The 16,951-nt window shown below is 49.2% G+C and overlaps 1 protein-coding gene across 1 annotated transcript; it reads right to left on the bottom strand.

The window, feature by feature from the left end:
- Positions 1 to 3,512: 3,512 nt before the first annotated feature.
- LOC306918055 (lysozyme C II-like) lies at positions 3,513 to 10,234 on the bottom strand. Its single transcript, XM_079530948.1, has 5 exons — positions 10,192 to 10,234; positions 8,418 to 8,520; positions 7,417 to 7,578; positions 6,039 to 6,117; positions 3,513 to 3,646 (listed from the first exon to the last, which is right to left on the bottom strand). The coding sequence occupies exons 1-5, from the start codon at positions 10,222 to 10,224 to the stop codon at positions 3,580 to 3,582; spliced, it is 444 nt and encodes a 147-aa protein (XP_079387074.1). The 5' UTR covers positions 10,225 to 10,234; the 3' UTR covers positions 3,513 to 3,579.
- Between the last annotated feature and the right edge of the window lie 6,717 nt (positions 10,235 to 16,951).

Genomic DNA, 16,951 nt, shown 5'->3' on the forward strand with positions numbered 1-16,951 from the left:
GAAGACGAAGGTGAGGACGCAAATTCTGATTGGCCAGAATGAGATGATGATGTATGATGATAAGAGCGCCCCTCACTTCACACGGGTGTGATTTTTTAAAATTAAAATGTGATTAAAATGATTAAAATGACTGTTAACACATGTTGCTGGCCTGGTGGTCCTGGTAAGCTAAATGTAGGCTTTGCTGCCACCTTGTGGTGACAACGGGAGGCCACAATGCTACTGGTGTCCAGTCACATTAAAATATAAATATATACAAATCTAATGAGAACCAATACCGTGCTGTCTGGGAGAAACCTCCTAACTCCTACATGTTTTTTATACTTTTTATTGGTTCATTTTTTTTTTATGCTTCCAATTTCTTTATGCCACAATTTCGCAATTTTCTCCCAGGGTGTCAATAATCTAATAATGTAACTCCCTCTGCCAACCTGGGGAGAGCAACGGACTGACCTCGCTGTGCCGCTGTTGGGTGAAATCAGCCCTCAACGCCTTCTGTCAGAAATATGTGGAGGGAGGGAGGGAGGGAGGGGCTATGTTAATGTAACTCTGACAGTGTACAAATGGAACCAAAAAGACCCATTACACTCTCAGAGTTACAGACCCATAAGGGTCCATTTGGTTCCAAACTATACTGGGGACCCCCTGGAACTCCCTCAAGGACCCCCGGGGGTCCCCGGACCCCACTGGTCTAGTCTCCAGGCCCTGGAGACTAGACCAGTGGGGTCCGGGGACCCCACTGGTCAAGCCCTGAAGAAGTGCCCCTGGACTGGAGTCCAGTCCAGGGGCACTTCTTCAGGGCTTGTTTTCGTAGACCTGAGCGCTTGTTTTCTGCCGCAGAGTCTGGCAATTAACCTCTGTGTTACAGACAGAGACAGGATCTGGCAACCCAGTCTGTGTGTCTCTTTCAGAGCAGACTCAGTACAAACAACAAACAAACAAACTAATGTTTGTTAAATTAAACACAATTCACTTTCTTTACAAACCGTAATGGAGTTAAAATGATGAATGAAGTTCTGAGTTTATAATTCATGGATTTAAGGAGTCGCGGCGTGTCTGTATTTATGCTGGTCTTCAGGTGGAAAAGCTGCTCCACTTTGAGGACGTTTAAAAAGGTGAGAAATCAACTTTATTAATGAACTGGTTTGGCTTTTATTATTACTGGATTTTAGAGCTTTTGTTTTATTATAATTAGAGTAGGAAGGTTTTGTTTGGGCAGACAGACATTGGCATGAAACAACACAACAAACACGCAGGCTGTGATCAATGATACTGATTGATTAATGAATTAATATCAGCAGCACTATAGGCTACTATCATTGAGCCACGGACCACCATTTGATGACATTTAGCCTCTCAGACCCATTTGAGCCACGGACCACCATTTGATGACATTTAGCCTCTCAGACCCATCTGAGTCACGGACCACCATTTGATGACATTTAGCCTCTCAGACCCATTTGAGCCACGGACCACCATTTGATGACATTTAGCCTCTCAGACCCATCTGAGCCACGGACCACCATTTGATGACATTTAGCCTCTCAGACCCATCTGAGCCACGGACCACCATCTGATGACATTTAGCCTCTCAGACCCATTTGAGCCACGGACCACCATTTGATGACATTTAGCCTCTCAGAATATTGTTGTCGTTGGATAATATTTTGTTATCATTGGATAATATTGTGTCCACCATTCCATGCTGTATTGATGTTGGTACCATTAGGAGAGATAACAGGCAAACGTTGATCAAAACAACAATTATTCTACATTCTCTAATTGTGTCGACTTCTTGTAAATTAAGTAGGCCTAATGCAGATATTTAACAATAATTTTTGATTGATTGATTGAAATATGTATTAACAGTTTGCAGAATTACAGTACATTTCAAGCACAAACTCAATACAAAGGCTGTTAACTGTGAGTGGAGTCAGTGGACGACCCAATTAAGCATTACACTTGTTTACAAGAGGGTCCACCATGTTCAATTCATCAAAACATTTAGAGACGTACAAATAGACACTTCTATATAGACAAAGAACAGAACAGAACAGAACTCATCATAATGGAGGTAAAAAGGGAAAAGAAACATATACAGTGAGGGGAAAAAAGGGGGGGGATTCAGATTTTTACGGGGCCCAGTTTCGAATTGCAGCCGTCCGTAGGTGCCCTGAGAGCGATTTTGAAGGAGTCAAGGGATTCGCATGTCTTAATGACTGTTGGTAGGGCGTTCCACATTTTGGTGGCATAGGAGCGAAAATAATTTAGTCCCTTGTTAGTGCCGAATCTGGGTTGTGGTTCGTTGCACTCCCTCTGGTGTTGTGGGTGTGGACTTCGTTAACATTAAGGAAGTATCTAGACAGGTACATGGGTATCTTGGTGGTGTATCAAATCTTGTGGACCAGACCCATTGCAAGATGCTGTACTCTGTCGTCGACCCTAAGCCATTCCAGCCTGTCAAAGTGGGCAGGGGTGAGGTGGGTTCGGGGGGTGAGGCCAAGTAGGAGCCTGACTAGTTTGTTTTGGGAAGTCTGGAGCCTATAGTCAAAGAAACCTTGTACGAGGACTCCTGTTAAGGTCTTCAAGGTGTTTTTGTTGACCAGTGAGGAGATCCTGTAAAGGAATCTTGTTCTTTGGTTGACTTTTTTGATTACGTTGGTGGCCATTTTATCACCGGAAAGATTAGCCTCCAGGATGGAACCTAGGTATAGGTAATTTCATCTTTACGTGTGATAACATTGTCACCCACTCTAACCAAGAAGCCATTTTCCTTGCTGAGATTACTATTAGATCCAAAGAGAATGGATTCAGTTTTTCCCAGGTGTAAAGATAGTTTGTTATCAGCGAGCCAGGTGCAGATTCTATTATAGTATAGATTTAAGTCGTGAGAGTGTAGAATTAAACCAAATGGACCCTTATGGGGGAAAATCACCCAGGTTTAGTGTTCTATAGGGTCATTATTTTCCTAAGTGTTGGAGTTTGGAAGCGCTCGTCGTAAGTCACTGAACGGCCCTGCGTACCACCTGTTTAGAATCTTCACATAATGCAGGAGGCAGCAGCGCGACCCGTTAATAAAAACGAGTGCTTCCAAACTCCAACATTTAAAAAAAGAATCACATGCACAGAATTTCTTGACAGAAAGTATCCCATACAATGTCTACGGTGGAACAAACACTTTGCAGTTTGAAAGAGGATAATTCAAGCTTTCCGTAACAGCTGCAATGTTGGTGAGTTTAATGTCGTTTAATACAAGCAATACAACCCTATACTGTATATATATATATTTTTTTTTTTCCTCAAAGATTTGCACAAATATTCAAGAATTTTTTAATAGCCAAAAACTAAAATCTAAAACATGACACACACACACACACACAGACACACACACACACACACACACACACACACACACACACACACACACACACACACACACACACACACACACACACACACACACACACACACACACACACACACACACACACACACACACAATGTGACATATTCACTATGATGGATGGATTAATTAATTCATGGATGGATGGATGGATGGATGGACAGACGGATGGATGATCACAGTCCACATCCAGCCACATATGAGCTCAGATCCTGGTACTGACAGTGACGACGCCAAGCCACCCTGAAACACACCATATATGGAGATTAATATAACCATGAACACCTGCAACACACCATATATGGAGATTAATATAACCATGAACATCTGGAACACACCATATATGGAGATAAATATAACCCCCTGGAACACACCATATATGGAGATAAATATAACCCCCTGGAACACACCATATATGGAGATTAATATAACCCCCTGGAACACACCATATATGGAGATTAATATAACCATGAACATCTGGAACACACCATATATGGAGATAAATATAACCCCCTGGAACACACCATATATGGAGATAAATATAACCCCCTGGAACACACCATATATGGAGATAAATATAACCCCCTGGAACACACCATATATGGAGATTAATATAACCATGAACACGTGGAACACACCATATATGGAGATTAATATAACCATGAACACCTGGAACACACCATATATGGAGATAAATATAACCCCCTGGAACACACCATATATGGAGATTAATATAACCATGAACACCTGGAACACACCATATATGGAGATAAATATAACCCCCTGGAACACACCATATATGGAGATTAATATAACCATGAACACGTGGAACACACCATATATGGAGATTAATATAACCATGAACACCTGGAACACACCATATATGGAGATTAATATAACCATGAACACCTGGAACACACCATATATGGAGATAAATATAACCCCCTGGAACACACCATATATGGAGATTAATATAACCATGAACACCTGGAACACACCATATATGGAGATAAATATAACCATGAACACCTGGAACACACCATATATGGAGATAAATATAACCCCCTGGAACACACCATATATGGAGATAAATATAACCATGAACACCTGGAACACACCATATATGGAGATAAATATAACCATGAACACCTGGAACACACCATATATGGAGATTAATATAACCATGAACACGTGGAACACACCATATATGGAGATTAATATAACCATGAACACCTGGAACACACCATATATGGAGATTAATATAACCATGAACACCTGGAACACACCATATATGGAGATAAATATAACCCCCTGGAACACACCATATATGGAGATAAATATAACCATGAACACCTGGAACACACCATATATGGAGATAAATATAACCATGAACACCTGGAACACACCATATATGGAGATTAATATAACCATGAACACGTGGAACACACCATATATGGAGATTAATATAACCATGAACACCTGGAACACACCATATATGGAGATTAATATAACCATGAACACCTGGAACACACCATATATGGAGATAAATATAACCCCCTGGAACACACCATATATGGAGATTAATATAACCATGAACACCTGGAACACACCATATATGGAGATTAATATAACCATGAACACGTGGAACACACCATATATGGAGATTAATATAACCATGAACACCTGGAACACACCATATATGGAGATTAATATAACCATGAACACCTGGAACACACCATATATGGAGATAAATATAACCCCCTGGAACACACCATATATGGAGATTAATATAACCATGAACACCTGGAACACACCATATATGGAGATAAATATAACCATGAACACCTGGAACACACCATATATGGAGATAAATATAACCCCCTGGAACACACCATATATGGAGATAAATATAACCATGAACACCTGGAACACACCATATATGGAGATAAATATAACCCCCTGGAACACACCATATATGGAGATAAATATAACCATGAACACCTGGAACACACCATATATGGAGATAAATATAACCCCCTGAAACACACCATATATGGAGATTAATATAACCATGAACACCTGGAACACACCATATATGGAGATAAATATAACCCCCTGGAACACACCATATATGGAGATTAATATAACCATGAACACCTGGAACACACCATATATGGAGATAAATATAACCATGAACACCTGGAACACACCATATATGGAGATAAATATAACCCCCTGGAACACACCATATATGGAGATAAATATAACCATGAACACCTGGAACACACCATATATGGAGATAAATATAACCCCCTGGAACACACCATATATGGAGATAAATATAACCATGAACACCTGGAACACACCATATATGGAGATAAATATAACCCCCTGGAACACACCATATATGGAGATAAATATAACCATGAACACCTGGAACACACCATATATGGAGATAAATATAACCCCCTGGAACACACCATATATGGAGATAAATATAACCATGAACACCTGGAACACACCATATATGGAGATAAATATAACCCCCTGGAACACACCATATATGGAGATTAACATAATCATGAACACATAATAATAATAATAATAATAACAACAATAATGATGATGACCTCACCAGGCTGCGATGCCGTTGGGATCCTGAACAACGCGCTGAACACAGCGGATCGCTACGCTGACGTCATCACTTAGTAGATCTGAGAACGACACAATAAGATGACGTCATCAGTTAGTAGATCTGAGAACGACACAATAAGATGACGTCATCAGTTAGTAGATCAGAGACAGACACAATAAGATGACGTCATCACTTAGTAGATCTGAGACAGACATAAAAGAAAAATATCACACCTGTGTGAAGTGAGGGGCGCTAATATATATAAAGTCTACCTCATGTTGATTAGGTGATGTAATGGTGACGTAAAACAAACGGTGCAAACACAAACATTAAACGCCATTAACAATAAAGAGACAATATGACGTAATGAGGTACATTATGACGTAAATGTTCCCTTCATTGTCAATGTGTTTACTAAACAACGTTTGAACTAAAGAGTAAAGACAAACATTAAACCTGTGTGTAGGAGGGGCTAGGGGAGGGGCTAGGCACAGGGGGGAGGGGCTATGCACAGGGGGGAGGGGCTAGGCACAGGGGGCCACGCAGTAATAGTATGAATCCACAAAACTAGCGTCATTTGTGTTGACCTATTTTATCTTAAGTGTTCATTCTTTACCTCTCTATCACATGGAAATATGTTTTCTGTGTCCATATCACTAGTTCCATGTGATAGAGGGGTCAAAGTTGAAGCTAATATTTTAGAAATAGGTCAACAATACAAATTACACTAGTTTTGTGAATTTATTTACTTACTTACTGCGTGGCAGTACACACACACAAAATGACCAGAACTACTTAATATTCACCAAAACCAGAGAAGACCTCGGGCAATCAATTAACCTTTTCTCTGCTATATACGATTATAATCGTATACCCCCTAGAAGGCTAGCGCACGGCACGTGCTGTGTACGTACATGCTCGTAGACAACCGTATACTCCAGATATGAAAGCGCCGACCGTCAAATTTAACTTTTAGCATGGCTCCGGTTGCTATGGAGAGCCTCCGTCCCCACCAGCTGCTATGGGATTTTTAAATCCCAGCTCCATTGAGCCTCCTTTATAACAGGATTTTCAAAGCCTTGTATAGCTTCGAGCCGTTGTCCGCGGTGAGCCGCCGCGCATCCCGACGATCGTAAATCATTTGTTACTTTGTATCGCATCGCTGAGCATCATGTAGCTGCTTCTGACGAGAGGTAAGGGGTCTGAGCTAATGCTAACGATGACTGTGCTCACACACGTCATCGTTAACGAACACAACGCTGCTCATGAGTTCGGATGTTACGTAGAATCGAATTGAATCGTGACGGCAGTCACGTGCACGCACGCACACGCACAAACACGCGCGCACATACACACACACACACACACACAGACTGACCGCTGCACTGGATGCCACACACGTTGATAGATCCCGGGGTGTGGTAGTCCTCACACCAGAAGCGGCTGTTCAGCTGGAAGATCCCATAGTCCGTAGAGCCGTCAGTGTCGTGAGTGGTGGCCTGCGTGTCATAGTGCGACTCCCACTCGGAGAGACACACCCCTAAGACGAAAAAAACTACAATTACCAGCCACACCTCCAAGATGAAAAAACTACAATCACCAGACACACTCCTAAGATGAAAAAACTACAATTACCAGACACACCCCTAATATGAAAAAACTACAATCACCAGACACACTCCTAAGATGAAAAAACTACAATCACCAGACACACTCCTAAGATGAAAAAACTACAATTACCAGACACACCCCTAATATGAAAAAACTACAATCACCAGACACACTCCTAAGATGAAAAAACTACAATCACCAGACACACCCCTAAGATGAAAAAACTACAATCTCCAGACACCAGTCCACTAAGATGAAAAACTAGTTATTAGTAGAACTATTAGTTAACATTAGTTGTCTGTCGTACATCAGTCTTCACTAAATGACATCTCCTAGCTGTCTGAATCTAGATGTCCAACTTTTTTAGACCCGACGTTGAAATGTAAAAGATGTCTGCTAAATCATGACAATTTTCTGAAAAACCTCATGTTTCTATATCAGTGATGCTCAATATTTCATGTCAAGGACACCAAAAATGAAATGTAATCGCCCCCCCCCCCCCCCCCACCAGAAACAAAGATTTGAGTTAAAAACGTTCGCTCTGAAAGAATATATATTCAAAGATTTGAGGCACATTTTCACGGTTTAAAAAAAAATAGCTACAAGCTCAGTACCGCGCTATGAGCTTGTAGATCTGCTATTTTAAATAAGAATCCATGTGGACCCTCTGGAAGCCCTGAAGGACCGCTGGGTGGTCCCTCTGGAAGCCCTGAAGGACCGCTGGGTGGTCCCCGGACCACTGGTTGAGAAACACTGCTATAAACTCACAGTTGGGCAGGCTGTATCCTTGGTAACCATCCATCCCATAGCTCTTGAGGACCCTGGCCCACTCACATCGCTGGAACACCTTGGCACTGGACGCCCCCACCAGCTATGGGATGAAATATTAGTTGACGATTAACAATATTATTGTCCATCGTACGAATACATGCAGTTGTGTGTGTGTGTGCGTGTGCGCGCGTGCGTGCGTGCGTGCGTGCGTGCGTGCGTGCGTGCGTGCGTGCGTGCGTGCGCACACCTGTGTCTCAACTTCCCTCTATTTCACAGCTTAAAAATCTGATACATTTTCTTCTTTTTTTCATGTCATGAAAGCAGGGAATCCTAGCTTCAAGTTGACATTGGTTGTTCAGTTTGACCCACCAGTTTTGGTTTCTGTGGACTCTAACATTACACATAGCTAGATGTTTAAGCATTTATTTCATATTTACATGTCTTCTGTGGACTAACATTACACCTAGCTACATGTTTAAGCATTTATTTCATATTTACATGTCTTCTGTGGTCTCTAACATTACACCTAGCTACATGTTTAAGCATTTATTTCATATTTACATGTCTTCTGTGGTCTCTAACATTACACCTATAGCTACATGTTTAAGCATTTATTTCATATTTACATGTCTTCTGTGGACTGGACTCTAACATTACACCTAGCTACATGTTTAAGCATTTATTTCATATTATTTACATGTCTTCTGTGGACTCTAACATTACACCTAGCTACATGTTTAAGCATTTATTTCATATTTACATGTCTTCTGTGGTCTCTAACATTACACCTAGCTACATGTTTAAGCATTTATTTCATATCTACATGTCTTCTGTGGTCTCTAACATTACACCTAGCTACATGTTTAAGCATTTATTTCATATTTACATGTCTTCTGTGGACTCTAACATTACACCTAGCTACATGTTTAAGCATTTATTTCATATTTACATGTCTTCTGTGGACTCTAACATTACACCTATAGCTACATGTTTAAGCATTTATTTCATATTTACATGTCTTCTGTGGACTCTAACATTACACCTAGCTACATGTTTAAGCATTTATTTCATATTTACATGTCTTCTGTGGTCTCTAACATTACAGCTAGCTACATGTTTAAGCATTTATTTCATATTTACATGTCTTCTGTGGTCTCTAACATTACACCTAGCTACATGTTTAAGCATTTATTTCATATCTACATGTCTTCTGTGGTCTCTAACATTACACCTAGCTACATGTTTAAGCATTTATTTCATATTTACATGTCTTCTGTGGTCTCTAACATTACACATGTTTAAGCATTTATTTCATATTTACATGTCTTCTGTGAACTCTAACATTACACCTAGCTACATGTGTAAGCATTTATTTCATATTTACATGTCTTCTGTGGACTCTAACATCACACCTAGCTACATGTTTAAGCATTTATTTCATATTTACATGTCGATTTCAGCTCTGACACTTATTTCAGCCGTGCTCTAGTATGTTGAGAGTCTTATTTCAGCCGTGCTCTAGTATGTTGAGAGTCTTATTTCAGCCGTGCTCTAGTATGTTGAGAGTCTCTAGTATGTTGAGAGTCTGAACTATTAACTCATTTTGGATTAAAAAAAGGAATATTAATCCGTTTTTCTCCTCCTGTTCCTCTCTGTATCAAAAATAGTTTTTCTGGAGGGTCTTTCTCATGTCAATAAAGCATTGAATTGAATTGAATTGAATTGAATTGAATTGAATTGAATTGAATTGAATTGAATTGACAGAACTCACCACCAGAAAGACAAACATCTGCAACATCTTCATTCTGTCTGGATGCTTCTGAACGCCTGCTGTAAATCTCTCTTACTGTACGGTTACTGTACGGTTACTGTACTGACATGACCCTGTGTGACCAGCTCTTAAGCTCACGGTAGAACTATAACTTCCCCCTGATGTTCACATTTCACTTCTTCTTTCCAACGTGTGAAACTTTTACAGAAGTGAAACAAACGCTTTCTGCGTTCTCAGTCACATGGAGACCACAGGCGTTCTCAGTCCCATGGAGACCACAGGCGGGCTGCGTTCTCAGTCCCATGGAGACCACAGGCGTTCTCAGTCCCATGGAGACCACAGGCGGGCTGCGTTCTCAGTCCCATGGAGACCACAGGCGGGCTGCGTTCTCAGTCCCATGGAGACCACAGGCGTTCTCAGTCCCATGGAGACCACAGGCGGGCTGCGTTCTCAGTCCCATGGAGACCACAGGCGGGCTGCGTTCTCAGTCCCATGGAGACCACAGGCGGGCTGCGTTCTCAGTCACATGGAGACCACAGGCGGGCTGCGTTCTCAGTCCCATGGAGACCACAGGCGGGCTGCGTTCTCAGTCCCATGGAGACCACAGGCGGGCTGCGTTCTCAGTCCCATGGAGACCACAGGCGGGCTGCGTTCTCAGTCCCATGGAGACCACAGGCGGGCTGCGTTCTCAGTCCCATGGAGACCACAGGCGGGCTGCGTTCTCAGTCACATGGAGACCACAGGCGGGCTGCGTTCTCAGTCACATGGAGACCACAGGCGGGCTGCGTTCTCAGTCCCATGGAGACCACAGGCGGGCTGCGTTCTCAGTCCCATGGAGACCACAGGCGGGCTGCGTTCTCAGTCCCATGGAGACCACAGGCGGGCTGCGTTCTCAGTCCCATGGAGACCACAGGCGGGCTGCGTTCTCAGTCCCATGGAGACCACAGGCGGGCTGCGTTCTCAGTCCCATGGAGACCACAGGCGGGCTGCGTTCTCAGTCCCATGGAGACCACAGGCGGGCTGCGTTCTCAGTCCCATGGAGACCACAGGCGGGCTGCGTTCTCAGTCACATGGAGACCACAGGCGGGCTGCGTTCTCAGTCACATGGAGACCACAGGCGTTCTCAGTCCCATGGAGACCACAGGCGGGCTGCGTTCTCAGTCACATGGAGACCACAGGCGGGCTGCGTTCTCAGTCCCATGGAGACCACAGGCGGGCTGCGTTCTCAGTCCCATGGAGACCACAGGCGGGCTGCGTTCTCAGTCCCATGGAGACCACAGGCGGGCTGCGTTCTCAGTCCCATGGAGACCACAGGCGGGCTGCGTTCTCAGTCCCATGGAGACCACAGGCGGGCTGCGTTCTCAGTCACATGGAGACCACAGGCGGGCTGCGTTCTCAGTCCCATGGAGACCACAGGCGGGCTGCGTTCTCAGTCCCATGGAGACCACAGGCGGGCTGCGTTCTCAGTCCCATGGAGACCACAGGCGGGCTGCGTTCTCAGTCCCATGGAGACCACAGGCGGGCTGCGTTCTCAGTCCCATGGAGACCACAGGCGGGCTGCGTTCTCAGTCCCATGGAGACCACAGGCGGGCTGCGTTCAGTCACATGGAGACCACAGGCGGGCTGCGTTCTCAGTCCCATGGAGACCACAGGCGGGCTGCGTTCTCAGTCCCATGGAGACCACAGGCGGGCTGCGTTCTCAGTCCCATGGAGACCACAGGCGGGCTGCGTTCTCAGTCCCATGGAGACCACAGGCGGGCTGCGTTCTCAGTCACATGGAGACCACAGGCGGGCTGCGTTCTCAGTCCCATGGAGACCACAGGCGGGCTGCGTTCTCAGTCCCATGGAGACCACAGGCGGGCTGCGTTCTCAGTCCCATGGAGACCACAGGCGGGCTGCGTTCTCAGTCCCATGGAGACCACAGGCGGGCTGCGTTCTCAGTCCCATGGAGACCACAGGCGGGCTGCGTTCTCAGTCCCATGGAGACCACAGGCGGGCTGCGTTCTCAGTCACATGGAGACCACAGGCGGGCTGCGTTCTCAGTCACATGGAGACCACAGGCGTTCTCAGTCCCATGGAGACCACAGGCGGGCTGCGTTCTCAGTCACATGGAGACCACAGGCGGGCTGCGTTCTCAGTCCCATGGAGACCACAGGCGGGCTGCGTTCTCAGTCCCATGGAGACCACAGGCGGGCTGCGTTCTCAGTCCCATGGAGACCACAGGCGGGCTGCGTTCTCAGTCCCATGGAGACCACAGGCGGGCTGCGTTCTCAGTCCCATGGAGACCACAGGCGGGCTGCGTTCTCAGTCACATGGAGACCACAGGCGGGCTGCGTTCTCAGTCCCATGGAGACCACAGGCGGGCTGCGTTCTCAGTCCCATGGAGACCACAGGCGGGCTGCGTTCTCAGTCCCATGGAGACCACAGGCGGGCTGCGTTCTCAGTCCCATGGAGACCACAGGCGGGCTGCGTTCTCAGTCCCATGGAGACCACAGGCGGGCTGCGTTCTCAGTCCCATGGAGACCACAGGCGGGCTGCGTTCAGTCACATGGAGACCACAGGCGGGCTGCGTTCTCAGTCCCATGGAGACCACAGGCGGGCTGCGTTCTCAGTCCCATGGAGACCACAGGCGGGCTGCGTTCTCAGTCCCATGGAGACCACAGGCGGGCTGCGTTCTCAGTCCCATGGAGACCACAGGCGGGCTGCGTTCTCAGTCACATGGAGACCACAGGCGGGCTGCGTTCTCAGTCCCATGGAGACCACAGGCGGGCTGCGTTCTCAGTCCCATGGAGACCACAGGCGGGCTGCGTTCTCAGTCCCATGGAGACCACAGGCGGGCTGCGTTCTCAGTCACATGGAGACCACAGGCGTTCTCAGTCCCATGGAGACCACAGGCGGGCTGCGTTCTCAGTCCCATGGAGACCACAGGCGGGCTGCGTTCTCAGTCCCATGGAGACCACAGGCGGGCTGCGTTCTCAGTCCCATGGAGACCACAGGCGGGCTGCGTTCTCAGTCCCATGGAGACCACAGGCGGGCTGCGTTCTCAGTCCCATGGAGACCACAGGCGGGCTGCGTTCTCAGTCACATGGAGACCACAGGCGTTCTCAGTCCCATGGAGACCACAGGCGGGCTGCGTTCTCAGTCCCATGGAGACCACAGGCGTTCTCAGTCCCATGGAGACCACAGGCGTTCTCAGTCCCATGGAGACCACAGGCGGGCTGCGTTCTCAGTCACATGGAGACCACAGGCGTTCTCAGTCCCATGGAGACCACAGGCGGGCTGCGTTCTCAGTCCCATGGAGACCACAGGCGGGCTGCGTTCTCAGTCACATGGAGACCACAGGCGGGCTGCGTTCTCAGTCACATGGAGACCACAGGCGGGCTGCGTTCTCAGTCCCATGGAGACCACAGGCGGGCTGCGTTCTCAGTCCCATGGAGACCACAGGCGGGCTGCGTTCAGTCACATGGAGACCACAGGCGTTCTCAGTCCCATGGAGACCACAGGCGGGCTGCGTTCTCAGTCCCATGGAGACCACAGGCGTTCTCAGTCACATGGAGACCACAGGCGGGCTGCGTTCTCAGTCCCATGGAGACCACAGGCGGGCTGCGTTCTCAGTCCCATGGAGACCACAGGCGGGCTGCGTTCTCAGTCACATGGAGACCACAGGCGTTCTCAGTCCCATGGAGACCACAGGCGGGCTGCGTTCTCAGTCACATGGAGACCACAGGCGTTCTCAGTCCCATGGAGACCACAGGCGGGCTGCGTTCTCAGTCCCATGGAGACCACAGGCGGGCTGCGTTCTCAGTCACATGGAGACCACAGGCGTTCTCAGTCCCATGGAGACCACAGGCGGGCTGCGTTCTCAGTCCCATGGAGACCACAGGCGGGCTGCGTTCTCAGTCCCATGGAGACCACAGGCGGGCTGCGTTCTCAGTCCCATGGAGACCACAGGCGGGCTGCGTTCTCAGTCCCATGGAGACCACAGGCGGGCTGCGTTCTCAGTCCCATGGAGACCACAGGCGGGCTGCGTTCTCAGTCACATGGAGACCACAGGCGGGCTGCGTTCTCAGTCCCATGGAGACCACAGGCGGGCTGCGTTCTCAGTCCCATGGAGACCACAGGCGGGCTGCGTTCTCAGTCCCATGGAGACCACAGGCGGGCTGCGTTCTCAGTCCCATGGAGACCACAGGCGGGCTGCGTTCTCAGTCACATGGAGACCACAGGCGTTCTCAGTCCCATGGAGACCACAGGCGGGCTGCGTTCTCAGTCCCATGGAGACCACAGGCGTTCTCAGTCCCATGGAGACCACAGGCGGGCTGCGTTCTCAGTCCCATGGAGACCACAGGCGGGCTGCGTTCTCAGTCCCATGGAGACCACAGGCGGGCTGCGTTCTCAGTCCCATGGAGACCACAGGCGGGCTGCGTTCTCAGTCACATGGAGACCACAGGCGTTCTCAGTCCCATGGAGACCACAGGCGTTCTCAGTCCCATGGAGACCACAGGCGGGCTGCGTTCTCAGTCCCATGGAGACCACAGGCGGGCTGCGTTCTCAGTCCCATGGAGACCACAGGCGGGCTGCGTTCTCAGTCACATGGAGACCACAGGCGTTCTCAGTCCCATGGAGACCACAGGCGGGCTGCGTTCTCAGTCACATGGAGACCACAGGCGGGCTGCGTTCTCAGTCCCATGGAGACCACAGGCGTTCTCAGTCCCATGGAGACCACAGGCGGGCTGCGTTCAGTCACATGGAGACCACAGGCGTTCTCAGTCCCATGGAGACCACAGGCGGGCTGCGTTCTCAGTCCCATGGAGACCACAGGCGTTCTCAGTCACATGGAGACCACAGGCGGGCTGCGTTCTCAGTCCCATGGAGACCACAGGCGGGCTGCGTTCTCAGTCACATGGAGACCACAGGCGTTCTCAGTCCCATGGAGACCACAGGCGGGCTGCGTTCTCAGTCCCATGGAGACCACAGGCGGGCTGCGTTCTCAGTCCCATGGAGACCACAGGCGGGCTGCGTTCTCAGTCCCATGGAGACCACAGGCGGGCTGCGTTCTCAGTCACATGGAGACCACAGGCGTTCTCAGTCCCATGGAGACCACAGGCGTTCTCAGTCCCATGGAGACCACAGGCGGGCTGCGTTCTCAGTCCCATGGAGACCACAGGCGGGCTGCGTTCTCAGTCACATGGAGACCACAGGCGTTCTCAGTCCCATGGAGACCACAGGCGGGCTGCGTTCTCAGTCACATGGAGACCACAGGCGGGCTGCGTTCTCAGTCCCATGGAGACCACAGGCGGGCTGCGTTCAGTCACATGGAGACCACAGGCGGGCTGCGTTCTCAGTCCCATGGAGACCACAGGCGGGCTGCGTTCTCAGTCCCATGGAGACCACAGGCGGGCTGCGTTCTCAGTCCCATGGAGACCACAGGCGTTCTCAGTCCCATGGAGACCACAGGCGGGCTGCGTTCTCAGTCACATGGAGACCACAGGCGGGCTGCGTTCTCAGTCCCATGGAGACCACAGGCGGGCTGCGTTCTCAGTCACATGGAGACCACAGGCGTTCTCAGTCCCATGGAGACCACAGGCGGGCTGCGTTCTCAGTCACATGGAGACCACAGGCGGGCTGCGTTCTCAGTCCCATGGAGACCACAGGCGGGCTGCGTTCTCAGTCCCATGGAGACCACAGGCGGGCTGCGTTCTCAGTCCCATGGAGACCACAGGCGGGCTGCGTTCTCAGTCCCATGGAGACCACAGGCGGGCTGCGTTCTCAGTCCCATGGAGACCACAGGCGGGCTGCGTTCTCAGTCCCATGGAGACCACAGGCGGGCTGCGTTCAGTCACATGGAGACCACAGGCGGGCTGCGTTCTCAGTCCCATGGAGACCACAGGCGGGCTGCGTTCTCAGTCCCATGGAGACCACAGGCGGGCTGCGTTCTCAGTCCCATGGAGACCACAGGCGGGCTGCGTTCTCAGTCCCATGGAGACCACAGGCGGGCTGCGTTCTCAGTCACATGGAGACCACAGGCGGGCTGCGTTCTCAGTCCCATGGAGACCACAGGCGGGCTGCGTTCTCAGTCCCATGGAGACCACAGGCGGGCTGCGTTCTCAGTCCCATGGAGACCACAGGCGGGCTGCGTTCTCAGTCACATGGAGACCACAGGCGTTCTCAGTCCCATGGAGACCACAGGCGGGCTGCGTTCTCAGTCCCATGGAGACCACAGGCGGGCTGCGTTCTCAGTCCCATGGAGACCACAGGCGGGCTGCGTTCTCAGTCCCATGGAGACCACAGGCGGGCTGCGTTCTCAGTCCCATGGAGACCACAGGCGGGCTGCGTTCTCAGTCCCATGGAGACCACAGGCGGGCTGCGTTCTCAGTCCCATGGAGACCACAGGCGGGCTGCGTTCTCAGTCACATGGAGACCACAGGCGTTCTCAGTCCCATGGAGACCACAGGCGGGCTGCGTTCTCAGTCCCATGGAGACCACAGGCGTTCTCAGTCCCATGGAGACCACAGGCGTTCTCAGTCCCATGGAGACCACAGGCGGGCTGCGTTCTCAGTCCCATGGAGACCACAGGCGGGCTGCATTCTCAGTCACATGGAGACCACAGGCGTTCTCAGTCCCATGGAGACCACAGGCGGGCTGCGTTCTCAGTCCCATGGAGACCACAGGCGGGCTGCGTTCTCAGTCACATGGAGACCACAGGCGGGCTGCGTTCTCAGTCACATGGAGACCACAGGCGGGCTGCGTTCTCAGTCCCATG

The sequence above is a fragment of the Electrona antarctica genome (assembly GCF_951216825.1).
Source record: "Electrona antarctica genome assembly, contig: scaffold_64, whole genome shotgun sequence".
NCBI lineage: Eukaryota > Metazoa > Chordata > Actinopteri > Myctophiformes > Myctophidae > Electrona > Electrona antarctica.